This window comes from Crinia signifera, chromosome 5, assembly GCF_055691185.1.
Source record: "Crinia signifera chromosome 5, ASM5569118v1, whole genome shotgun sequence".
Taxonomy (NCBI): domain Eukaryota; kingdom Metazoa; phylum Chordata; class Amphibia; order Anura; family Myobatrachidae; genus Crinia; species Crinia signifera.
The window spans coordinates 65,350,641-65,377,539 of record NC_139221.1 but is presented as its reverse complement, the minus strand read 5'-3'; the positions used below and the strand labels follow the sequence as shown (position 1 = coordinate 65,377,539).

The window sequence follows — 26,899 nt, the reverse complement described above, 5'->3', positions numbered from 1 at the left end:
CTGTATACTGCAGCAGTCTGTCTCTACACCAGAAGTACAGAGCCAGTGAGTGGTTTCTTATTAATGACTCTATTACTAGGGAAGAGATCTTCAGCTAGTCAGGCTGAAAACACAAATCATAAATGGCATGTGCATTCTAGTGAGTAATAATTGAATGCAAAGCAATTCATTAACGAGGCTTTCTTCTGAGATTAGTAATGAATAGTGCCTGGTGTGTCTAAATTGACCAGGATCTTAACCCCAGCCATGACGGTTCACGCACTTGTAGGACATTTTCACTCCAGCTGAGTTACCAACATTTTGCAAGTGGTTTTTTTTTCTTGTGTTTGCAAAGAGGCAAACCAAGGACAGTAAACGCTTTGTGGGCGCACTCTTTTATTATTACCAACATTTTCCACCATACATACTGTACCTCCCAACATGCCCCAATGCTTTGTTTCTGGGCTCCCCTCTTAATTTAGGATTGCCATCACCTGTTTTATACAGGTTCACTGATAAGAAAGGTGTTTAAACACAGGTGATGGTAATCATCAATTAAGATAAAAGTCCAGGAATAGAGCATTGTGTCCCTCCTGGAGAGGGTCATGTTGGGAGGTATGACCGTACACTCTTGCTAGCAGGGCCCTCTGTCTCCCGGAGCTACCCCCTCGCACACTGTCCATCATACTTGCCTACCTGACCCTCTCCATGAGGGAGAAAATGCTCTGCTCCTGGACTTCCCTGGTAATGTAGGATTGCCAGCACCTGTGGGGAGGTAGGTAAAGGTGTTTCACCACAGGTGCTGGCAATCATACATTACCAGGGAAGTCCAGGAACAGAGCACTTTCTCCCGCATGGAGAGGGTCAGGTAGGCAAATATGCTGTCCATACTTTATACTGGGGGCTGTGTGAATTCACACTCTGTACTAGGTGATTATACCTGCTCTGACTATTTACACATGTGCGGTCATAGCACGCAACTGCATACCTCCCTCTCCAGGAGGGACACAATGCTCTGTTTCTGGACTTCTCTCAATTTATGATTGCCATCACCTGTGTTGAAGCACCTTTCTTGTCAATACATTTGTTTTAAACAGGTGATGGCAATTATACATTAAGAGGAAAGTCCAGGAGCAGAGCATTGTGTCCCACCTGGAGAGCTATGCAACTGCTCCCCATACTTACAGACAACACAGAACAAAACTGTGCAGGGGTCAAGGTATTAATTAAACAGGAAAGTTAATTATAAAATATAAAAAATATATATAAAAAAGAAGAATAAAAAATAAAATACAGAAAATACAAATAAATACAATGTCACAATAGGCCTTGTTAATTAAAAATCTAACTGATCCTCATAGAATAATACCAATATTAGGTCTAATGCGCCCCCGGCTGGATAGAGTTAGTATTGCAATCAAGCGATGTTATAAAGGTGATGTTAGTCCCTTTTTAAAGATAAGCATACACATATGTGATATAGGTATTGACTTGCAAGTCTCTGCGGATACTGTTGTTAATATGGTTAGTATAACCAACAGGCATGCATTTCATTTAGTTTTAGTCCTTTTATGTCTGGCCAGACATTGGATATTTATTACCTTCAGTGTTGACACAGAGTGTGGGACTCTCCTCCCCGCTAGTGGTTCTGAATTACCGATGGTATGCAGCTTTATCCAGAGCTTATTGAGGTGTAGAATTCAGGTACTGTGTCCACTTCAGGTTCTTATTGTAAGATGAGGTATAACTGAAAGGTGTTGGAATTTGGTGTTGCTGATGGTGCTGACGCATTTCCCCGCCTGCTTTATGGTCTCAGCGGCTTTCTCAAAGCAATCAGATGAGATTGCTTTGAGAAAGCCGCTGATTTATAATTAAATTTCCTGTTTAATTAATACCTGCGCAGTTTTGTTCTGTGTCGTCTGTTTGTATCCTGTTTTGAGGAGTTTGAGCACCTCCCCACAAAACAGCAGCAGTTTGTTGTATGAGTAAACCCTGTTTGGGTTGTATAATTAATTGAAAATTGTGTTTCATTTGATATAAAGTGCCAAACTATTTTCTTTATTTCTGCTCCCAATAGTTGCCTACCTGACCCTCTCCATGCGGTTGAAAATGCTCTGCTCCTGCACTTTCCTGGTAATCTAGGATTGCCATCACCTGTGGTGAAACACCTTTCTTATCAACTAACTAGCTCACCACAGGTGATGGCAATCCTACATTAAGAGGGATGTCCAAGAGCAGAGCATTGTGTCCCTCCTGGAGAGGGTCATGTTGGGAGGTATGCAACTGCTCTCCCCTACAGTAGCTTTTATCATACTTGCCTACCTGACCCTGTCCATGCGGGAGAAAATGCTCTGTTCCTGGACTTCCCTTGTGATGTATGATTGCCATCACCTGTGGTGAGCTAGGTAAAGGTGTTTCACCACAGGTGATGGCAATCATACATTACCAGGGAAGTCCAGGAACAGAGCATTTTCTCCCGCATGGAGAGGGTCAGGTAGGCAAGGATGTCTCTTATATACTCTCCTGCTTGTTCAACAATGCAACACATGTGGTGCCTTATACTGTACATAAACTTTGATGCTGGTTTCACATAAATATGTAAATACCTTAAACAGTAACATTTATCACATTTTTTCATGACAATGCAGTCTGTGAAGTCACTAGGAAGCAGCAGCATCACTGACTACTTTGATAGGCTGCATTATAAAATATTTGCCTTGATGGATTTGTGAAGGGCAACATGACCAAGATGAAGGACAAAAACAGCTTTAGTTCCACCATGTTCCACCATGTCCCCTCCAAGGGCCATATGCAATTACCCCACACAGAACTCCTGCAGGAAGAACCGATTAACCCCCAAATTCTGTGTTAAGTGTGGGAATCTATGGGTTTTCCTGCATGTTAGGTGCGGAGGAATGCAGAATTGACCACACAGCTCCTAAATAGGGTGACCAACTCATCCCTTTAATCCGGGACACATATTAATTACACAGGTTCTGTGGCTGGCTTTCATCTGGTTTTAAACTGCCACACCTGAAGACTCCATTTCACCTGGTTTTAAACTGCCACAGAACCTGTGTAATTAATATGTGTCCTGGATTATAGGGATGAGTTGGTAACCCTACTCCTAAAGCTGGTCATACATCTACAGATTGTCAGAGGCTGGTTGGAACAAAAACCTGGTAATATCTGAATGACAGTTTGGCAGTTTCCCAGCATCTAGAAGCAAATGGTCAACTGTAATGTACTCTAATCTATTAACAGGTTTTTGTTTCAACCAGCCCAATCTGACAATGGATCTGTAGATGTATGGCCACCTTAAGTCTGTGAGGAGAAATCTGTTAAGTGCACCATCTGGGGCTTAATTCACCTGGATATTGTGCATATTGAATTGGTCCAGGCAGACAATTAGATGTGGGGCAAACCCTGCAGCTAATTGAATCTGCCCCATGTGTGCAAGTGTGCCTCAGTCTTTACTAATGCTTATGGCAGTGGTCAGGAAACTCGGTCCTCATTACCCCACACAGTGCATGTTTTGCTGGTAACCCAGCAGGTGTACAGGTGTACTAATTACTCACAGACACATTTTATAAGGTCCGCAGGTGGAGTTAATTATTTCACTTGTGATTCTGTGAGGAGACCTACAAAACATGCACTGTGTGGGGTAATGAGGACCGAGTTCCCTGACCACTGGCTTATGGGTTTCCATATTCGCATACCCTCCAACATGACCCATTGCATTCGGTACACAATGCTCTGCTCCTGGACTTCCCTGGTAATGTATGATTGACATCACCTGTGTGGAACTAGGTAATTGATGAGAAGGGTGTTTCAACACAGGTGATGACAATCATGCATTATAAGGGACGTCCAGGAACAGAGCATTGTGCACCGAATGCAATGGGTCATGTTGGAGGGTATGTATTCTACATCAGTCTTTTCAACCCTCAGTTCTCAGGGCACATTAACAGCCCGGGTTATAACTCTTTGAGTGCCAAGTGAATTTGTCAAAATAGGTGTGAAAATTACCAAGCAAACATTTTTCATCATAATGACTTGAATGAATGTTTGAAAAGGTGGGGGGTCACGGGGTGACCAGAGAAAAGGAAGAACAACAAGGCTTTTTGGGGCACACTTTGACTAATGATGATGAAGAAATTTAAACCGTAACTTTTACTAAATAATGTATGCTAAAAATTGGGAACGTATCGACAATTAATACATTAATGATTTAGACAACAATCAGACAGCTGATCCGGGAACGGCAGGGGGGACGTGTCAGGGGCGTGCACTTCACACGTGTTTCGCCTGGGGCTTGTTCACAAGTGACACGTACCCAAGGATTCTGTCTGATAATCTGATAAAGGGAGATTGAGCCAATGGTAGACTACATAAAGTGATTGGCATATTAGCAAGCCTATCAACAGGCTGATATAGCTAAACAGTGCGGAATAGCAGATTGGTATTTCAGTAAATACTGAGATATAGCACCTAGTTATAGATACCGTGCCTAAGTGGCTGAGTGATGTTCGGAATTTTAAAAAAGCATTGAATAAATGTTTACCTTAAATAGGAATTGGAAATATAATCCATTTTGACACAACATTTGTTATTTTCATTTATATAACAAATGCTAGTGACGTTGGCATTTTTAGCAGATATTTAGAACATCTCTCACAGAGATGTTGGCACTCAAAGGGTTAATGATATCCATGCTTGAGCACAGATTGTTTAATCAAAATAACTGAGGTACTGTACTATTTAAGTCACCTGTGCTCAGATATGACTATCCTTACAAACTGGACTGCTAGTCTGCTTTGAGGACTGCGACTGTCCTACACAATCGATCTATATGAGTATAATGTATTGCACTAAATAAATGAGCATCCGGTGTTATGTGTCTCCTTCTATTACAGATTGGAGAAGCAAATTCTGTCATTCAAAATATTATCGATAATTTGGACAAAGTAAAAACAAAGGTATGTAGGAAAATTTTGGGATATCAATAAAAATGAGGTCCAGAAACATAATTCACGCACTGACACATTGCAAATCACTGGTTACTGGGCCTAATTCAGGACTCACATTTTTCCTTTAATGGACCAAACCATGTGCAGTGCAGGTGGGGCAGATGTCACATGTGCAGAGAGAGATAAATTTGGGTCTAAAGGCCCGTACACACGGGGGAGACTTATTGCTAGCAATATATGGCTGAGCAATATATTGCTCAGTTTCTCCTTTTCATCAGCGACCAGAGATGGTCGCTGATGAAAGTGAACCTCTGCCGGCGGTGCCGCAGAGGTAACCAGCTGGTCGCAGGAGCAAGCTCCTGCGACCAGCGATTAGAACGGGGCTGAAAACGGGAGCGCGTACCCGGCGATTTATCGGATGATTAAGAGCCTGCAAAACGACCGTTCGCAGTGTGCCAAGGACATTCGCTGTGCAGCGGGGGGCGGCGTTAAAAGGTTCATAAAGCAGCAAAATACCAATGCTTTACGAGCCAACCAGAATGACCTCCTGAGACCTAGGATCAACCTGGGACAGCCCCGTTTAGACTGAATCCCAGGAAATTCCTGCAAATATAAACAGTATGTATGTCATTAGAAATGGACATTTTTCTTGGTCACATCGATGAGGTCACAATAGGAAAGCAAAGGGAGGGGTGGGACCTGCTCACAGCATTACAGCAGCTCATAAGTGTTTGTGCTTTACAGCTTTTTGATGCAGCCAGTGAGAGCTTGTCACACTGCATATTTATTATATGAGGAGGTGGATGCAATTTATAGTGGAGAGGGCCTCTAAGCAACGCCAATTTTTTCACAGGGGGAGATGCCTCATATCATCCAGATCCAATGATCTGTCCAGGTCGCCATGCTGCCTATCTCCTCCGATTTCCTGGTCTCTGGATGGTGACATCATCTTTGCTGAGCCCAAGAAAGCTCTGTCCCCTTTATATAATCCTGGGTATAGCTTGTTGACACTGCACAGCATCCTGGTCCATTCCGTGTTCAACCTGATTGCAACCTGGGATGAAATGCCTGGGCACCTGACCAGGGATATTCTTTCAGGGCCCTTTCACACTGAGCAAATTCCCGTGATGTGCGTTAATGTGCAATAACCTGGGAAATATTTGTCAGTGTGAAAGTGGTATTAGAGAAGGAAAAGCACATGAGGCAAGAGGGCCCTGCTCGTGAAAGCTTACATTCTAAAGGAACGTTAATTGGATGTCCTAGCTTCTTATTTTAGTACAACTGGAAGTGGGAAAACACAGGGTTTGTTTGACCATATTTCCCTGTAGAGAGCAGACAGTGCGACTGGACAAATAATGTAACCCATTAAAATATCTTGTTGAGGCTTTTGTTTCTCACATTACTACAAGGACACATTAAATGAAACAACAAGGGGTTTGAGCTTCATATTGATATCAGTATACAATGTAAAGCAACGTTTTCTATTCTTGTAGTTCTCCCTAGTTTTACTAAATACCGTTTATATTTTCTAGGATACACAATGTCCATTCACACGCTTCGATCTGTTGAGTTTGCTGCCCAAGGACAAAAACTACTGGACATACCTGGGATCACTAACTACAAGCCCTTATCTAGAATGTGTCACCTGGATTATCCTTCAGGAACCCATACCTATTAGCTCAAGCCAGGTGGGTAACATTCCCAAGCATTTAGAAATCTAGGGCCAATTGTAGTAAAAGGCAATTTTTGGTAATGTGCGATTATTAGGGAAAAAATGGCAGAAATCTCATGTTTTTCAAATTGTGCGAATTGTGGTCAAATTTTCACATTTTGAACTGTCAAAAAAAAAAAATCCAGATGTTTTCTCATAGAAAACCTCAAAATCGCAAATGTAATATATAAATGTAAAAGGAAAAAACAGCGTGTTCCCCCCCCTCTCTAGACTGTCCCCAAAATTGAGGGAAGTGACATGATGGGGAAGGGTTATTCTGGTTGATTCACAACCTTGCGAGTCCACCAGAGCACCCATTCGCAGGGCAGGGGGAACCGCCCACATCTTTCTATGGTTGCCGACCATCAAAAGATGTGGTGCGTGCACGCATATATAAAGTGACTCTAATGTCACTTATATATGCGCGCACATTCAGGATGAACAGGGTGGACAGCTGACATCTGGTGATGTCAGCTGCCTGGCGCCACATCACCTGGTGATTTCCATGGGAATGCCCAGCGTTTTTATGGGAATGCCCATGGTCAAGTACCCCGGCCTGCTGCCCCCCGCCCCACCACCACCTGCAATGTTGGGTGCATCCACCCAGCAAACAATCTGCAATGTACACCATCGGACCCCTTGCAAACTAAGGGACCTGAACGAACGGACCTGTATTAGGTCCAATGTGCCTAGGGTCTTTTGGAGGGCAGTACTAGATAATTGAAGGCTAAAGGACTGTGGTGCAGTCCATGTAAGGGAAAGTCTAGATTTTGTAGAAAAACAACATGAAATTCACTCAGCACTTGTGTAGAATTATTTTTGTTTCTGCCATTGCCATCTCCCCCTTGTCTGTATTGCAGAGCCTGGCTTATTCTTTGTACCATGTAAACAATTTTTTTTTTTTTTACTTTATTACCAGCTGAAGCATTTTCGTGGCTTGCTTTGCTCATCAGAGAATGAAGATCCGGACTTCATATTAGACAACCACAGAGCTGTCCAACCTCTAGAAGCCAGAGTCGTCAGATCATCCTGCAAACATAGGAAACCATAGCACTACATCATATCAGTGGCACTGGCAATAGCAATATTGACCTGATCAGCCGATATTCTACTTCACTGCATGCACTGTGACCTTCTGCTGGTTACTGTCATGCCAGCAGTTTTTCTTATTTTCCATTTCCTTTTACAGGTCTCCTTTCTTGCAGTGGTACAAAATACAAAACCCACCATACCCCACCATCTGGACATTGTCACCATAAATTACGGATTCAGTCATGGCGTGTTAACTTACAGTGAATGCCATGTTTTATTCATTTCAATCACTCCAGTATACAAATATATATATTTTTTCAAATGTCTTTATTTATTGAAGCTTTAACATGTAATTATACACATACTAGGTGATTCGTAGGGTGCTCTTCACACCGTCGTAAGGTACTATGCCCCGTTGAACATAGAATAATTGTATTGTGTGAAATGTGCTTTGAACTCTAGTTAGCTGCAGGGACTGTGCAACTTTCCCCAACTCCACAAACAAGTAGGGGCTGCTGGGGACAAATGGTGAGGAGTCTCTGTTCCCCAATGTAGCCATGTCCCGCCACCCCATACCGCTGCCAGTGCCCTGTCACCCCCAGTGCCCTGCTTCCTTTACATGCCCTGTCACCCTCCCATGCCCCGCCACCCCATTCCCCCAGTGCCCATTAACCCTCCCTTGCCCAGATATCCCTGAGTGACCTGTCAACCTCCCATTCCCCGACACCACCCAATGCCCTGTGACCCTCTCATGCCCTGCCACCCTCTACTCCTACCATTGCCCTGATATCACATCCCCACGCCAGTGCCCTGTCCCCTCAGTGCCCTGCTTCCCTTACATGCCCTGTCACCCTCCCATGCCCCCAGTGCCTATTAACCCTCCCATGCCCAGTTATCCCTGAGTGACCTGTCACCCTCCCATTCCCCGACACCACCCAATGCCCTGTGACACTTTTATGCCCTGCCACCCTCTACTCCTACCATTGCCATGATATCACATCCCCACGCCAGTGCCCTGTCCCCTCAGTGCCCTGCTTCCCATACATTCCCTGTCACCCTCCCATGACCCGCCCCATCCCCCCACCAGTGGCCTGTCACTCCCAGTGCCCTGCTTTCCTTACATGCCCTGTACCCCTCCTATGTACCCCTCCTATGCCCCCCGCCAGTGACCTGTCACCCCCCCTGTACCCTGCTTCCCTTACATACCCTGTCACCCTCCCATGTCCAGCCACCCCATACCCCTGCCAGTGCCCTGTCACCCCCAGTTCTTTGTTTCCCTTACATGCACTGTCACCCTCCCATGCCCTGCTACCCCATCCCCCCGCCAGTGACCTGTCACCCCCCCTGTACCCTGTTTCCCTAAAATGCCCTGTCACCCTCCCATGCCCCGCCACCCCATCCCCCTGCCAGTGCCCTGTCACCCCCAGTGCCCTGTTTCCCATACATGCACTGTCACCCTCCCATGCCCTGCCACACCATCTTACTGCCAGTGCCCTGTCACCTCCAGTGCCCTGCTTCCCTTAGATGCCCTGTCACCCTCCCATGCCCTGCCACCCTCTCTCCCCAGTACCCTATCTGCCTCCCATGCCCCCTCCCCCAGTGGCCACTCTCAAAAGTATATGGCTTATTCACCACCAGCAGTACCTTGGCCCCCCTGGATGACGCCCCGGACACCCCCTGGCTGCCGTGCACACCTGGCCGTTGAGGGCGGCCGTGGTCTGTTTCACTGCGTTTTAGAGGGAGGATAAGAAGCCACCGCTGCCGCCACCGCCGGTGCTGCTGGGCTCCAGTGACACAGGCAGGGGTCCGGGGAGATGGCAGGCGGGGGTCTCCGTCTGCTGCAGGTCACTGATGTTCCCAATGGGCAGGTTGGCCATGAACTTACAGGGTGATAGGCGGACATGTGGGTGTTGCTGGGGTCCTGTTCCTGTGTGCTCCTGGTCAGGTGGAGCGGGCGCCCTGACAGTTTAGGAGCCACAGGTGTTATATAGGGGCTGATTGTGTGGTATAAGACTGGTCGATGCTGGGGCCAGATGTGTGGTGTGTATAACATTGGGAGGGGGCGGAGTTAAGTGTCTGACTCCGCCCAGCATTATACACAGACTCACAAGATTGACAGTTCTGGGAGAATATGTAACAGATAAATACAATGTGTAATAAAAGTAGTAAGTATCATCTGCATTGAAAACAAAATATTACATAAGTCATAGTTTCAAAAGTTTTCATCACATATATTACAAAGTGAGAAGAATGATTGAAATAAATAATAGGGACATTAGATAAATCAGCGGATCCGCTATGGTCACAGGTGTTTCATACCGTTGAGTTCTTTGAAAACATTGTTTGGATGGAATCTTTAGTAGGATTTGGCTCTATATAACTTTTCCAGGTATCAAAATGAAAACGTTTCTGAACATGGCATTCCTTCTGAAGGGAGCCTTCCAGTCAGTACATACTGTATGGTATAAGAAAAAGAGTTGTTCTTTGAAAATAGTAAGAGAAGGTTTTGTAGATTGTGTCCACAGCTGCAATATAGCCTTACGTTCAGCTGATGATACAGCCAAAAGCAGCTTCCTTACTCCTCTGGCAACCCTGGCAACAGCTGGTAATATTCCAAAAAGTTCCCACGCAGGGGTCATTGAGGCAAAATTAACCAAATTTTCGTTACTTTGTTGCCAAAATCGTTTGATATGTGGGCAGGTCCAAAAACAATGGAATAAATCTGCTGATGCCTTGGAGTATTTGAGACAAATAGGACTCTCCAGCATAACCTTCTGAAATCCTCTTACAGGAGATATACAATGCAAGATATCCAAATACATTTTTGTATACTTAAAAATGCTAGAATACCCGATCACTATGTCTGAGAGATCCTCAGCCACCACACTAGGGAAATGTTCCAGCCATGGTGAAAGGCCAATTTTTAATGTGGAGTGTTCCAAGGGGTCGCTAAGAAATTGCATTTCTAGCTAAGAGGGGCATTATCATAAAGTTGTCCTGGGGATTGTCCCAGTTGCCCTCCTGTAGGAGGCCAGAAATCTTACTCACATTGGGCCTTATTCTAGTTCACTCTTTCTGACAAGAAGGACTGCAGGTGGGGCAGATGTTACTTGTGCAGAGAGAATTAGATTTGGGTGGGGTTTTACCTCAAAGTGAGATCTATATTGCAGTGTAAAAATAAAGCAGTCCGTTTTTTCCCTGCACAGAAGCAAAATAACTCACCCAAATCTAATTCTATCTGCACATTTTACATCTTCCCCCCCTGCAGTGCACATGGTTTTGTCCAGCTAAGAAGGATTTTGTCAGAAAGAGTGAACTAGAATAAGGCCCATAATATTGAGCAGAAATTAAAAAGTGGAGCCACCTACCGTATAGTTGGAAATTGAGTCACAGCTGCTGAATACGAGAGGTGATTATAAGTATTTGGGACTAACTATTGACCAACCCTAGTATACTAAATAGTTATATGGCAGCAACAGCATCTATCATACTAAATAAGAGGAGTTATATGGGTTCATTTTTAAAAAGTAGGGACATACAGATTTGTCCCTCCTCATTTTGCAAATAATCACTTGCTGCACGCATATAGTGGCAGTGATTTCCTGCATCTTCCTGTGACTAGCTTACCCACCATGCATTCTGTTGGAAGCAGGTGCATATGTACCTGCCCATGTCCGGCGGCTGGGAAAACTATTCACATCATATAGCTGCTGCTGAGCTGTAACATGAAGACAGACATATACAGTATCTGTAAATGACCAAGGAAAAAATGTTTAAGGGGCAATTTACCACAAAATGTACAGTGGACCTATGAGAGACAACCATATCTGGGATGCCTCAGGACACTTGCAGGGGTGCCTTGGGTTGGTGGACCAGGATCAATTCATATTATTTATGGTCAATGTACCAGGCAAAACCAGTGCTTGTGGCTGCCAAGCATAATATATGTGGACAAACAGAAGCAAATCCTGTCCCTCACCAGATAACTGTGACATATAAACATAATGCACTTAATTTAATATATTTTTTCTGAATTTCTCGATACAAAGCATTTGGCCTAGGGGTGCCTTGAAAATATTTTGATGCTCTAGGGTGCCGTGATTCAAAAAAGTTTGTAATCCCTGTCCTAAAAAGACAAAATAGTTCAAAGTAAACAGAACACCTCACAAACACATAGGGGCCTATCTATCATTCAATATTTGAAGCATATTCCCTGAAAAAAGCACTAATTAAGTATTACCCCAATGTATAGCTTCAATATCTGCTGCAGTCCCACCATTTTTGCCAGCAGACGCAGTCCCATAGGTTTCTATGGGGGATGCAATGCTGCCGGATAATGCCATCTGAAGATGGCATATTGCTGCTGTAGCCTATAAGGTAACAAACCCCACCCCTCCCTCCAGCAATGGCCATCAGACAGACTGTGCAGAGCCTGACTAAAGGTTCCAGGATAACACACATGTATTTACCCTTGTAATGCTGCTAAACACACGTGTGCATGTAATGAAGGTTATACAACTGGCATGTAGGATCTAATGCAGGCATGTCCAACGTTGGCCCTCCAGATGTTTTGAAACTACACATCCCAGCATGCTTTGCAATAGTTTTAGCATTCTCTAATAGCAAAACTGTGGCAAAGCATGCTGGGATGTGTAGTTTCACAACATCTGGAGGGCCAACGTTGGACATGCCTGATCTAATGCTTGTGTGTGAAGAAGACTTTGGCTTTAGGCTGCTCAGCTGGTGCTTTAATACAAGGTACATAAAGTACTTTGTGACACCGGGCCTTATTCTAGTTCACTCTTTCTGACAAAATCCTTCTTAAATGGACAAAACCATGTGCACTGCGGGTGGGGAAGATGTAACTTGTGCAGAGAGAATTAGATTTGGGTGGGGTTTTACTTCAAAGTGAGATCTATATTGCAGTGTAAAAACAAAGCAGACAGTATTTACCCTGCATAGAAACAAAATAACTCACCCAAATCTAATTCTCTCTGCACATTTTACATCTGCCCCCCTGCAGTGCACATGGTTTTGTCCATCTAAGAAGGATTTTGTCAGAAAGAGTGAACTAGAATAAGGCCCACTGTCTCTGCGGGTGGATAGTGATACATTCCGGTGCTTTTATCAAATACAGCAATGTGATTTTGAGTGCTAATATCAAGCATAAAACGCACTGCAAATATGATTACTGGTAAGTGGGTCCTGGGCTGTAGTATCCATTAGGCTGACTATGCTGAAGCCTAGGGGCACTGTCACCTGCACTCTTGGACTCCAGTGGTTAAACACACTGTGCCGTAGCAAGGTACTCTCATAGTCTACCTCCTGAGGAAGCGGCTGATACTGTACGTGTCACAGGCGGGTAAATGTGTTTAGGAGACAAAGAGTATACCATATTGTCCACACTGATGCCCAGGACCGGTAAGAAAAGCCTTGATAAGGCTGCGTTATTGGATGGCACCAGCAGCTAGGGACACTCATGGTAGTCTTGGGGCTTTTTGCTCAGTGGACCTATCTACTGTAATTATAAGTATACCAAACCTGATATATGTGAATAAGAAATTCTTTGGGAGTATACTGATCCGCATTTTGGATACGATATATGCAGTGACTTTCTATAAACATGGACATGCATACTAACAACCACTATCCCAATTAACAAAGTTATAGACGTTTTTTCAAAACAATCTAACAACTAACAATTGCATGAATAGAAATATTAAAAACCGACATGCCAATCAAAGGGCTGTCCATGTACAACTGAATTAAAGACAATATTTATAGAGTAGTCTTTTTGTATGAACAAGTCTATTTATAAGTAAATTAGATCTTTTATCATTGGATGATGTAAATTTATTTTGTGTCTTCTAAATTATATTGGCCAATATTGTCTTTGTATCTGTAATTTTAATAAATATTCAAATATTAATCCAATCGGTGCTGCTTCCTTGTGTATATTTGGTCTGGTTTAGTATAAAGGGTTTGTTATCCCCTTTTAGATTCAGCTGCAGCTTGGAATAATTAGGTGGGTCAGCACTCAATAATTGTTTGAAACTACTCGTAGTCAACTGCGGTTTGATTTGAACAATGGGGGGGGGGGGGGGGCAGACCAAGGATGCATACTTGCCTACTTTTGAAAGCTAGTTTCAGGGAGCTTATACAGATGGAGCAGCTCTCATCCTGGCAGGGGATGGCGCTGGCGTCGCCAGCCACCATCCCCCGCCAGCGCCATGGCTTCCATCCGTTGCCTTGGGTCCCCGCCGGCTTGCCGGCGGTAACCTGGGTCCCCGCAGCCTGCCCGCACCCCCCCCCCCCCCCCTAACCCTGTCCGTCTCCCTGAGGCGGAGACGGACAGGGTTTCTGTCGCGCTGGCGACGGAGACGCGCGTGCGCGTCTCAGTATATTCGCTGGCGGGTCGCCAGAGGGGACGTCCTGGCGACCCGCCAGCAAGGATGAGACCTACTCCATCTGTAGTTGGCGGTAAAATTTTCACAGCACCCCATTGAGGGGGCATGTCATGGTCCACCCAAAGGGAGTGTCTAGTTCCATATATGGAGAGATTGTGAAAAGAGATTGTGAACGTGGCACCTAGAAGCATGGGTGTGCACTGCTACATCTGAGAGGAATCTTTTAAAATGACATATTCAAATGTAGATGAGCCCCAAAGCAGTTAGTAAGAGCTACTATACTTGCAGGAAGGAAGGGAACTATGCAAGGGTGCACCACGCTATTTCAAAAGAGAAAATAAAAGGGCTGTGAGAAAAAGGTCACAAGGATTTATTATTTCACCTGGGTATTGGTGCCCACATGAATACTGAGAAGCTTCAATTCTTTCTGAAGCAGAGATTAAAACACCTCACACAAATCCAGGTCTGCAGCATAAGAAAGTGCCCTGCTGTAGCAAGTAGTTGGTATTGACAGAATAGATACAGGATGTCTACAGTGTAAAATTGTTTAAATACAAAATCACAAACAAAATTAACCTTTTTATGTCTCTTTTTTGGAACAATTTAACCTAATTTATTCTGACTTTATTATATTAATAGACAGTTGTGTCATGAAAAAAAATGAAACAAATCACATAAAAACAAATGTATTGTCCATTATACCACCAAGGAACATGCCCGGTGCCTGCAGTATGAAAGCACGTCTCTATGCTGGTCTCTGTATAATGATATTTATTCTGTCAATACTTGAAAGTTCTATTACATCAGATGTTATTTCAGATGGGAATTACAGAGATCCGGACAGGCCTGACTCATCACTGATCATGTTGCAATCTCCCAGAATTAGAATTTGAATCTTTGCCAAGTAAAGCATAAATAATAATATAATAATTCAAAGTAAAAATGTTTTCATCCAAATTGAGAAATTGACGGACAATGGATGGACAAATGCAACTGGCAAACTAGATGCCATAAGTTAGCTGGCAATATATGTTAGGTTCTGTACTACACAATGTTGCACAGGTGACAACATCACTACTCAACACCTTCTGGACCAGTAAAATGCTGTATGCAGTGCTATTATTCCCTATAGATTGTAAGCTTGCGAGCAGGGCCCTCCTACATTTTGACTGTCTGTAAATACCCTGTTTTGTTGTTTCACTGTCTGCTATTGTAAAGCGCAACGGAATATGCTGCGCTATATAAGAAACTGTTAATAATAATAATAATAATAATAATTATTCAGCAAGAACCAGCAGGAACTCAGTTCCTGAACCTCTAATTAAATATGACATCATCAGGAACTGGGTTCCTGAACCTGTTCTAGATCTATCTGCTGCATTTGACACTGTGGATCACACTCTTCTTGTAGAAACACTACACTCCCTAGGTCTTAATGATACAGCCCTTTCCTGGTTCACATCTTACCTATCTGATCGCTCTTTCAGCGTTCACTTCTCTGACTCTACTTCCTCTTCACTACCTCTGTCAGTCGGAGTTCCGCAAGGCTCAGTCTTAGGTCCTCTGCTGTTCTCCATCTATACTTCCTCTCTTGGCAAACTAATAAGCTCTTTCGGATTTCAGTATCACTTATATGCGGATGATACTCAAATCTATCTATCAACCCCAGACTTGTCACCAGTGGTTTTGGGCCGAGTTTCAGAATGTCTCTCTGCCATCTCATCTTGGATGTCTTCCCGCCAACTCAAACTCAATATTTCAAAAACAGAATTACTTATATTCTCGCCAACTAAGAACATTTACCATCCTGATATCTCCATCACTGTTGACAACTCAACCATCTACCCTACCCCACAAGCTCGTTGCTTAGGGGTCATCCTCGACTCTGACCTGTCCTTTCTTCCCCACATTCAATCTGTCTCCAAATCATGTTACATGCATCTAAAGAACATATCCAAAATACGACCGTATCTCACACAAGAAACTACTAAATCTCTTATACATGCACTCATTATATCCCGCATTGATTATTGCAATAGTCTCCTGACTGGTCTTCCCAAGAACAGACTCTCACCACTACAATCCATTTTAAATGCTGCTGCTAGGCTGATCTTCCTTGCAAGACGCTCATCATCTGCTGATCCGCTCTGCCAGTCCCTCCATTGGTTACCTGTATCTTACCGTATTCAATACAAAACACTTTTACTAACTTATAAAGCTATTAACCATACTGCACCAGCATATATCTCTGCACTTATCACAAAATATCTCCCATCTCGACCACTCCGCTCTGCACAAGATCTGCGTCTCTCTTCTGCACGGATCACCAGCTCCCATTCACTATTACAGGACTTTCATCGGGCTGCTCCCATCCTATGGAATGCCCTTCCACGCACAATAAGACTCTCCAATAGCCTCCAAACATTCAAGCGTTCCCTGAAAACTCACCTCTTCAGGCAAGCCTATAATGTTTAAGTTCTACACGCATAACCCTCTGAGGCACTTATGTATTATATAGCTACCCTTCTGGACTTGTAACTTGGTGGGACTGCTATGGTATTACTGGTGCCTGTCCTTGTGTTTCCCCCTATATCCCTATAGATTGTAAGCTTGCAGCAGGGCCCTCCTACCTCCAAGTCTGTATGTTGTTACCCAGTTTGTTTTATCACTGTCTACTATTGTAAAGCGCAACGGAATCTGCTGCGCTATATAAGAACCTGTAAATAAATAAATAAATAAACCTGTTCTGGCCCAAAATTTAATTTCCATAAGATATGTTTTTTTTTTAAAGTCTCTCTCTCTCTCTCTCTCTCTCTCTCTCTCTCTTCTCTCCAATTGTGTGAATGATTTGAGTGTTATAGCTTTGAGTGAACCATTAATCTCTATGGGCCTTATTGTGGTCGGTGCGGCCGGATCCGATTATGCGGCCAGGACCGTGCGTGCGAAACCCCGCCTTCCATACGGATCGCCAACTCCGTCCGTACGCGGTAAGAAGCTGGCCGAACTGACCGCACGTGTATTTTACACGGAATACGCCTCCTCCATCTAAGGGAACCTCCCCCATCATTCGATGGTCGCAGACCATCGGCTGCAGGACCGAGTACTCCACCAGCTCCCGCAACCTCAGACCACACGGACATTTCTCCGTGCAAAAGCAGGGATCTGGGCGGGCAGCTGACATCCGGCGATGTCATATGTCCGCCCCCTACACGTGCGTCACGGCCGCATTACCATGCGTACGCCCAGCGTTTGCATGGGAACGCCCATGAAACGCGGGGCGTATGCATATGGTAATGAGCCCAAATAGCCCTTCACGCCCCTCTCCACCCCCTGTTCGGAGTGTTCACATATCATGCGGGATTTGGCCGTACGCCCCGCTCGCACATGCGCAGAGACACCTCTGCACATGCGCAGACACAAAACATCGGCGGCACGAACGCACGCGGATATTACCGCACCAACCAGAATAAGGGCTATAATTATAATAATTAGCTTTCATTATTTTCTTAAAAGAAAAACGTAAATATTTTTACCGGCAGTGGCCCTTTAACATGACATTAATAATGTTTATTTTGCAAGCCAGTTAAATTCCTCATGGAAATCAACATTAAATGTAAATACCATGACAACAGGGGTCTCTAACTGTGTATACAAAGAGACGAACCTGAGCAGCATAGGGTCACACATCTGCCAAGAGACCAATCCGTGAGAAAGAGAGTAGTAATGTAATGCTGCTGGATTCACATGTGTATGGGATTAAAAAAAAAAAAAAAACATTTAGTTATTTCAATTGGTAGTTCTAGTACACAGTAGAATGGGATAACACTACTGAGCATTCTCCAATATGGCTCTACTGGGTATAATACTGCACTGTTTTACCAGGATGGCTACCGGAGCAACTAACCAGAGATTACGACGCATGTAGATTTGGTTGACTGCTTTTAGACAGACAATGATGCTAGATCGATGCATGTGAAGGATCGACGATAGTTGACAGTAGCAAGGTCGACATGAGTTTTTTGCGTTTATTTGGTGGCAAATGTCATAGGGTTCCCCATGGACACTGTATATGTGCAAAGTATCCCCTCGTCATGCTTCAGGCATGGTGCCTTGCTACTGTATGCTTGACATACTATTATAATCTAACTCTATGTCCACTTGGATAGTATAGTAGGAACCAAGTGGACTGGAAAAAACTTTTGTCATCCTTGCTACTCTCGACCACGTTCCCGTCGATCCTTCACTTGCATTGATCTGGCGTCACTGTCTATCTAGACGCTGTCAACCAAGTTTAGGCATCTAACTAGTTGCTGTTGACCACTAGTAGTCGACTATGGTATTGTTGACCTAAACATGGTTGACCCACTATCCATATGATGGAACATCATACAATACAAGTTCAGTCAGCTTATGTTTACTAAAATTGGCTGCCATGATTAATTCAATTCAATTACAAGTACAAGTATATTAATTAGTAAGTTAAAGTTATACATTATCAACAGCATCCATCATATTTATTTTAGGAGAGAACTGACCTTGGGCCCTCCCACCCACCCTTATGTCACAATGGTACTGAGCTCTACAGTGGCGAGATGTAATCATCATTATCGTCTTGATCCTCACCCTCATCAGTGTTTACATCATTCACAAGGAACCTTGCGGACAAGGTTCCTGGCTGTGCTAAAAACTTTTGAGTAGGTGGGAGGGCCCAAAGACGTCTTTTATTGGGGCCCCACAGCTTGTATTACTTCCCCTATCAACACCATTCAGATGTTATGGCGGAGGTGTCAAAATTATTTGCAATGGTAGAGGTTCCACTAATTGGGGCAAATTTATTAAGCCTTAACAAGAGATAAATGCAAATGTGATAAAGAGAGATCAACATCCAGCCAATCACCTGCTAACTGACTATTTTCAAACACAGCCTGTAACATGGCAGTTAGCAGGTGATTGGCTGGATGTTTTTCTCTCTTTCTCACCCTTGCATTTATCTCTTGTTAAGGCTTAATACATCTGCCCTAATATTTGCAATTCTTTTAGACCTGACCAGATGTTAAAAGGTTGTCTTGATTCCTCTGCAACACCAGTGGATCTCTTGGGAAAGCACATTTTTTTATAGACAGCAGCAATTTATAGAGAAACTGAAGAGCAGACATCATCATGTCATCATGTACCACTTGCGCTGACAACCTGCCTACCAGGAGCACTTTGCATCTCTTAAGATCTGTGTCAGTTGGAAAGAAAGACATGGTGTTCAGCTTCCTTTGCTTAGCTTTCATCTCCTCCAATTTTCTTGAGCTGCTTTTCCACCAGTCTAATTAGTACTTTTATTTATAAGGTGCCACAAAGTGTTCGCAGCGCCGTACATAGCAAACAAAAAACAAATTACAAGGTAACGTACAGGGTGTGTTGATAAAATACAGCATAAATAGGGGTATGGCTGGTAGAACTAAAATCAGCATCAGTTCTGAAGTAGGTGACGAAATTGTCAAGGAGACTGAAGATGAAGTAGAGGAAGGGAAGAACAGGACAGGAGCACAGGTAAGCAGTGGCAAACGCAGGATTTTCAGAAGGGGGTTTCCAGAGGGGCGGAGCAAAGCATGGAGATGGACACTTAGGTGACCCAGTATATGCCGGGTCAGTTAATGTATTATAGATAGACCAAATGTATATAAATAATAATATATATATATATATATATATATATACACACACACACACACACACACACACACATATATATATATATATATATACACATATATATATACATATATATGTATATATATATATATATATATATATATATATATACAGGGGCGTCAACAGCAGTGTAGACCCCTGGGCATAGCAATGTATTGGGGCCCCTACCGATCCTCCAGCGGTAGGGGTGAGGGAAGCTTTGATGTCCCCCAGGTGGTAGGGGGTATTATATCAACCGCTCAGCATGTACAGATGGGTCTGTTCCCATCTTGGCAGGGGATGGCGCTGGCGGGGACGGACAGGGTTTTCGTCGCGCTAGCGACGGAGACTGAGACGCGCGTGCGCGTGAGACGCACGCGCGTCTCAGTCTCCTCGCTGGCGAGGCTGCTGGCGGGTCGCCAGCGCGTACATTCTGGCGACCCGCCAGCAAGGATAGGAATAGGCACATACTGTAGGACCTGGATCAGTAATTTCCACTAATTACCCCTTTATTGCACAGATGGTGGGAGATGGGGTGAGAGAAGGGGGCATTGGGCTGAATGAAGGGGCCCTGATACATAACTTCCAGGGGGTAGAGGATGTTCAATATGCAGAGGAGGGGTGTATAGTGGAGTGGGCTTGTTATTCATAATTTTCTGGTGGGAGGACAGCTTGCTTGACTGCAGATATCTCCAGTTCCCAGAAATAGATTAGATAAATAGATAGACCTACCAAATGGTATTGGGGACTAGGGGATGAGAGTTCAGAAGGCAGAGCAATCTGCCAACGAGAATATAAAACTACATACCAGCTGTGTGGAGCTGGAGCAGTAACCAGCTGCTGGAAGGCTGATATCTCTGGTTCTGGGAACAGTAGAGACAAGCTGCTACTATCCATCAAAGGGGCGAGTCCCGGCTTTTGGAATATATCCTCAGAAAAACTGTAAGTCAGACAGAACCTGAAATATCTGACAGGGAAGAGCAATTAACAGGCTTGGATGGGGACCACTGCTTTGAAGTCAGATATCTCCGGTTCCCAAGGGCCGATTTTTTAAATTTTTGCACCCTTGGAAAGAGGGGACTCTCAGCTTTCAGCCTAGGTCCCTTAGACTCCTGGGGGGGTTTCTGGGTACTCAGAAACCCCCCTCTGCGTGCGCTACTGGGTACGGTAAAGAGGTAGGGTGAGTACGTGAGGAAGGAGGGCCCTACTCATAATAGTTAACAGACTAAAAGGAGGTGGGTGGACTAACGAAAAACAATAGGATAAGTAGGAACGGATGGGAACGGATGGAGGGGTAGGGTAGGCAGGATAGGAGGAGTGAGAGAGGTTAGGAGGAGGAGGGATTAGCTAGTCGGAAGAAGTGGGTTTTGAGGGAGCACTTGAAGGAGGTAAGGGAATAAGAAAGCCTGATTGGTGGCGGGAGATTGTTCTAGTGCAGGGGGGCAGCGCAAGAGAAGTCTTGGACACGGGAATGGGAGGAGGGGATTAGGTCAGAGGTCAGGCTGTGGTCAGCGGCGGAGCGAAGAGGACGGGAGGGAGTGTGGATAGAGATCAGTGAAGAGAGGTAAGGAGTGGTGGAGGAGAATAGAGCCTTGTAGGTGGTGGTGAGGAGTTTAAAGAGAACTCGAAAATGAATGGGGAGCCAGTGAAGAGATAGACAGAGGGGGAGGCAGAGGTAGAGCGGCAGGAGAGGAAGATGAGCCTAGCAGCGGTGATAAGAATGGATTGAAGAGGGGTGAGGCGGGCGAGAGGTAGCCCGGAGAGAAGGATGTTGCAGTAGTCAAGGTGGGAGATGACAAGAGAGTGAATGAGAATTTTGGTCGCGTCAGTGGAGAGGAATGGTCTGATGTGCAAGATGTTGCGGAGGTGAAAGCAGCAAGACTGTGAGAGAGCACGAATGTGGGGGGTGAAAGAGAGGGAGGAGTCAATGATGACACCGAGGCAGCGCGTTTGGTCGGTGGAGATGATCTCGGTTTCACCAATGCTGATGGAGATAATGGGAGAAGAGGGGATGTTCGGGATGGAAGATTAGAAGTTCAGTTTTAGCCATGTTTAGTTTCAGAAAGATGGCTGTGAGGCATTTGAAGACCTTGGATAAGAGTGATGGGGATAGGTTGGGGGAGGAGAGATAGATTAGGGTATCATCAGCATAAAGGTGGTAATGGAAGCCGTAGGAGCTGATGAGGGTGCCAAGAGAGGTGGTGTAGAGGGAGAAGAGGAGAGGCCCAAGGACTGACCCTTGGGGAACACCGACTGGCTGCGGGGTAGTAGGACAGGAGGAGCTCGGAGTGGAGATGGAGAAGGAGCGATCGGAGAGGTATGAGGTGTGCCAGTGATGCCAAAGGAGTGGAGGGTGTTGAGCAGGAGAGGGTGGTCAACAGTGTCAAAGCAGTCGACAGATCAAGCTAGATGAGGATAGAGAAGAGGCCTTTGGATTTAGCCGATAGTAGATTGTTAGAATGGAGTTAGAAGTAAGGTGGCTTAGGAGATGATTATAGGCCAGACGTTCTAGGAGCCTGGAGGCAAAAGGGAGGAGGGAGATGGGCATGTAGTTGGACGGAGAGTTGGAGAGTTTGGGTCCAGATTTGTTTTTTTGAGAATTGGGGAGACAAGAGTGTGTTTGAAGGAGGAGGGGAAGATCCCAGAGGCTAGGAAAAGATTAAAGAGGTGAGCCAGGTGAGAGCAGTCTAATTAGGAGAATCACATGATTCAAGCTGGCAGTGTCTGAACACAGCCGGGGGGAGACTTTTTATACAAGTCACCTCTTATTTAGGATCAATAGATCATTGAAGAAGCTCCTGATTGGAAGGTGATTCACAAACAATGATGAAGTTCAGTTAGCCAGCATATCCTGCCTTCAGACACTCGACACAATCTCTTCTAAAGTCGGGAAAGATGCCTTGGACTGGGGCATGAAGGGTGCACTGGACTGGACGTGAAGGACCCACTGTGGGAAATGCACTGATAGGTTCCCATGTGTAGGTCTCCAGAGGGAGTCTTGTCGGCTGCCACAGAGGCTTGGCTAACCATTAGAGCATACATGGTCTGGGCCAGCCGGGAGCGTGGTGGCACCAAAGTGTTCTGGCTCTTCCCTTGTTCTGGGCATCTTGATATTTATGTGTATAAATAAAGATATATATATATATATATATATATATATACACACATATATATATATATATATATATATATATATATATATATATATATATATATATATATGTAAGTGGAAACAGAATGAAGTTCTTCATGGTGCAATATCGTTTTCAATAAAAGGATTATTTACCACATAAAAGTATCAAAAAAATTAAATATGTCTCGTACCCCACTGTTCATCAGTGTGGGCTTGAGTACCACATGATTTTAAAATGCAAAAGGTCACCTGCAAACTGCTAGCGTGTGTCTACTGGGTCCTGCCACAGCGACCGTGTTCCACCAAACACCAGCGGTCAACTTTCCTCTCCTGCACATCCGGCTGTTCAGTGGATCTGGTAGGTGTCGGTAGATACAGTACTTGTGAAAAGTCTGAGCACACCAGTATATTTTAAGGAATTTTCCATTTTAAAGTCTGCGCACACCCCCAGAAATCGAAAAGAAGCTTGGTTATAATACATTCTGCTACTTGTGTATGAATATGATAAGAAATTTCCATACTGATGCAACCTGATAAACCAATAGAAATGTGTCAACAAATTTGTATTATGCTTTGAGACATGGGCTCTTATTCAGATCTGATCGCAGTACAAATTTGTTTTCAAAATGGGTAAAACCATGTGCACTGCAGGTGGCGCAGATGTAACATGTATAGAGAGAGTTAGATTTGTGTGAGTTGTTTTGTTCTGTGCAGGATAAATATACTGGCTGCATTAGTTTTACACTGCAATTTAGATTTCAGTTTCAACACACCCCACCCAAATTTAACTCTCTCTGCACATGTTACATCTGCCCCACCTGCAGTGCACATGTTTTTGTCCATTTTGAGAACAAATTTGTACTGAGCTCAGATCTGCATAAGGGCCATAATTTCAGCCTTGTACTTTGCGTGCTTTGCCACCTAGTGGGAATTTCATCTACCATTTTGCATTAGTTGTTTGTTTACTATCAAGAACAGTGGTGTAAGCCTGGTAGTAACGTGTCGTGTGAGTGTGAGGTTAACGGAAAACATTATCAAAGTGTGATTGTGCCGTTTTCTTTTGTTACAGATTGTCAACAAGTTTCCTGAAAGCTCCAGTTAGCTCAATCACACGTTAATAATGTTTGATTTTTCTGATCACTTTCTATGCTCACACTACAGGCTAACCCGACTGGTCTGGATAGGAAATAAACAACTAATGACATATTTCTAATATCGCTTTTCCGGGTTGCATCAGGAGGGAAATAATTTATTTTGTTATATTTTATCATACTCCATTCATACACAAGTAGCAGAATGTACAATAAACAAGCTACGGTACTTGTTTCCTAGAACGGCGCCCCCGATTTTGATCGAAGTACATCGCATCACATCGCATGCAATATAGCGGCATGCGATGCAATGTGATTTTTAATTGTACAAGCACCCTGATGGGTGCTTACAATGTTAAATGGACCCCCATTGTCAACACCACCCCCACTATCATTGCCAAACTGTAGCGTGGCGAGCGGTGGCGGTGGCTTCCTCCGACCTTTTCATACCCCCACTATCCACATCGGCGTGGAGTTTATTTTAGATAGTGTGGGGAGTGCAGCGAGCCCCCGAGGGGGCGCGGATTACTTTTCATGTATTCCGCGTCCCCTTGTGGGGATCGCTGCGCTCGCCACGCTTCAGGCTCCGTGGCTTGCTGTGCTCGCCACACTATATAAAATCAACTCCACGCCGACTTGGATAGTGGGGGTATGAAAAGGTCGGAGGATGCGTACTGCCAAAAACTCACTTCTATTACCAGGTTTTTGTTCCAACCAGCCCAATCTGACAATCGATCTGTATATGTATGGCCACCTTTGGATACTGCTAGAAGTGACATGTTCCAAAGATAGGATTTCTACAATCTCACTTCAGAGAACTCAAGCATTAAAACCTTTTCTCATCTTATCTATCAGGCCATACAAGAGTAACCTAAAAAAAACTAAAAATAAAACATCCCTATCACCATTACAGCAGAAGACAAGGGTGGAGCCATTGTCAAACAGAACATTTTTGTTTATGAAAATAAAGTAAGGAGATTAGCTGACACTGACATATGCCAGATATTTATCAAGGATCACATATTAAATGATCTTGTTGCACAAGATCACATTGCAATAGGCGATCCCATCGGTGAAATGTATGAATTGGCATATAGAGGGACCAGGAATGTGAAAGGAGCCCATCCCTGTGATTTATTCTGACAACAGCCCAGGAGCTCCGCATGCAGGTCAGCAATGCACATTTGCCACTTCCGGGGAGGCTTCCTACTGCAGTCGCTCCTTTCAGGAGATACAGTACTTAGGGGTAGATGTATGAAGCAGTGATAAGGAAGGAGAAGTGTGCTAGAGGAGCAGTGGCCCATGGCAACCAATTAGCACTACACATTGAATAATATTAAGTTATACAGAGCAGCTGATTGGCTCACTTTTCCTCCATTATCACTGCTTCATACATCTATCCCTTACTTGTAATAGCTCTTAACAGCACTTGCATTAATCATCAGACACGTGATTTTTTGAAAACTCTATCTTGTATTTGTTACCTAAAATAAATGAAACTCATCTGCTGCGTCAGAAGGACATTTCAGCCCTTAATTCATTATATTCCCCAGTGTTACAATATGTAGACAGCTTTTAACAGCCAGGAGTGAAAAATATTGGAAATCACCAAAATGTTCTATAGTACAGACTGCTTAGAGAACCGATCTCAACTTATTATTAGTTAGTCATCGCCCAAGTCCATAAATACAGTTTCACAATTTTTAAAGTTTTTTTGCAACAATTCTGATATGGTTAAGGGTGATCATTTGAAAACCAATGAATGAACACTCCAATTTACCTGTGAACAGCGGCGCGGAGAGGGGGTAAGTGGGTACTAATTACCCGTTCTTGCTGGAGAGCCCTGGTCCAACCCCCCCTTTCCCCTCCATCCCTCCCTAGCAGCAGCACACACCTACAGCATGTGCTGTGCTGACAGCAGGCTCAGCATGAGCATATCACTGACAGCGTGAGAGCTCATGCTGAGCCTGGGGGGTGGGGGGGGACCACAAACCTCCCCCCTTGACTTTAGAATGTTTTTTCAAACCCCCCCTCCCCTAAACATTTTGGGGGTGTGGCCTAATAGCAAGAGGTGACCACGCATCCTGCAATGAGGTCACGGCCCAAAAATTTTACCGTGGCCCAGCATACCTCTCGGCAGCCCCTGGTCATTTTCAGTTTTATAGTATTAAAACAAGTTTTAATACTTTGAGATAAGCATAACAAGCATCTAATGCCCCTTTCAGACCGCACTTTAAAAACGGTATATTGCCGTTTTTTTACCGTTTTAAAACGGTAATGTGTGCGGTCTGAAAGGTGCAGGACCACTTAACCGGTTAGAAAAAAAGTTTTTTCTAACCGGTTAAAATGCAGGGTCCTACCCGTTTCAGAACCGGTATTTTAGGCTCAAAATCGGTTCTGAAACGGTATTTAGGACCCAGCCAATGAGCTGGGTCCTAAATTCAGCACAGTGAATACTTAATGAGCGCTCATTAAGTATTCACAGCACTTTAGCCCCCCGCGCGCGTGTCGACACCCCCCGCGCGCGTGTCGACGCCCCCCGCGCGTGTCGACGCCCCCCCGCGTGTCGGCGCCCCCCGTGTCGACTTACCCCGTGCCGGTATCTCCGTTGTGGTTCCCGGCACTGCAGCTCAGTATGCTCGGAAAGCACTTATGAAAAAAGTGTCTTTCAGAAAATGGCTGCCCCCATACGAAAGACAGTTTTTTTAAACTGGGTTTCCTATGGGGCAGCCATTTTCTGGAAGACACTTTTTTCATAAGTGCTTTCCGAGCATACTGAGCTGCAGTGCCGGGATCCATAACGGAGGTACCGGCACGGGGTAAGTCGACACGGGGGGGGCGCCGACACGCGGGGGGGGCGACACGCGCGGGGGGTCGACACGCGCGGGGGGCGT

General features: G+C 44.6%; 1 protein-coding gene across 9 annotated transcripts in view; it reads left to right on the top strand.

The window, feature by feature from the left end:
* Window positions 1-9,819, top strand: part of LOC146080282 (carbonic anhydrase 13-like) — a 100,441-nt gene extending 90,622 nt beyond the window's left edge. For all 9 annotated transcript variants that reach the window (XM_083187371.1, XM_083187375.1, XM_083187374.1 and 6 more), the window contains 3 exons: window positions 4,896-4,958; window positions 6,482-6,637; window positions 7,580-9,819. In XM_083187371.1, the coding sequence (XP_083043497.1) occupies window positions 4,896-4,958; window positions 6,482-6,637; window positions 7,580-7,711 (351 nt within the window). In that variant the 3' untranslated portion in view covers window positions 7,712-9,819. The remainder of the gene's footprint in view (window positions 1-4,895; window positions 4,959-6,481; window positions 6,638-7,579) is intronic.
* The last annotated feature ends 17,080 nt before the right edge of the window (window positions 9,820-26,899 follow it).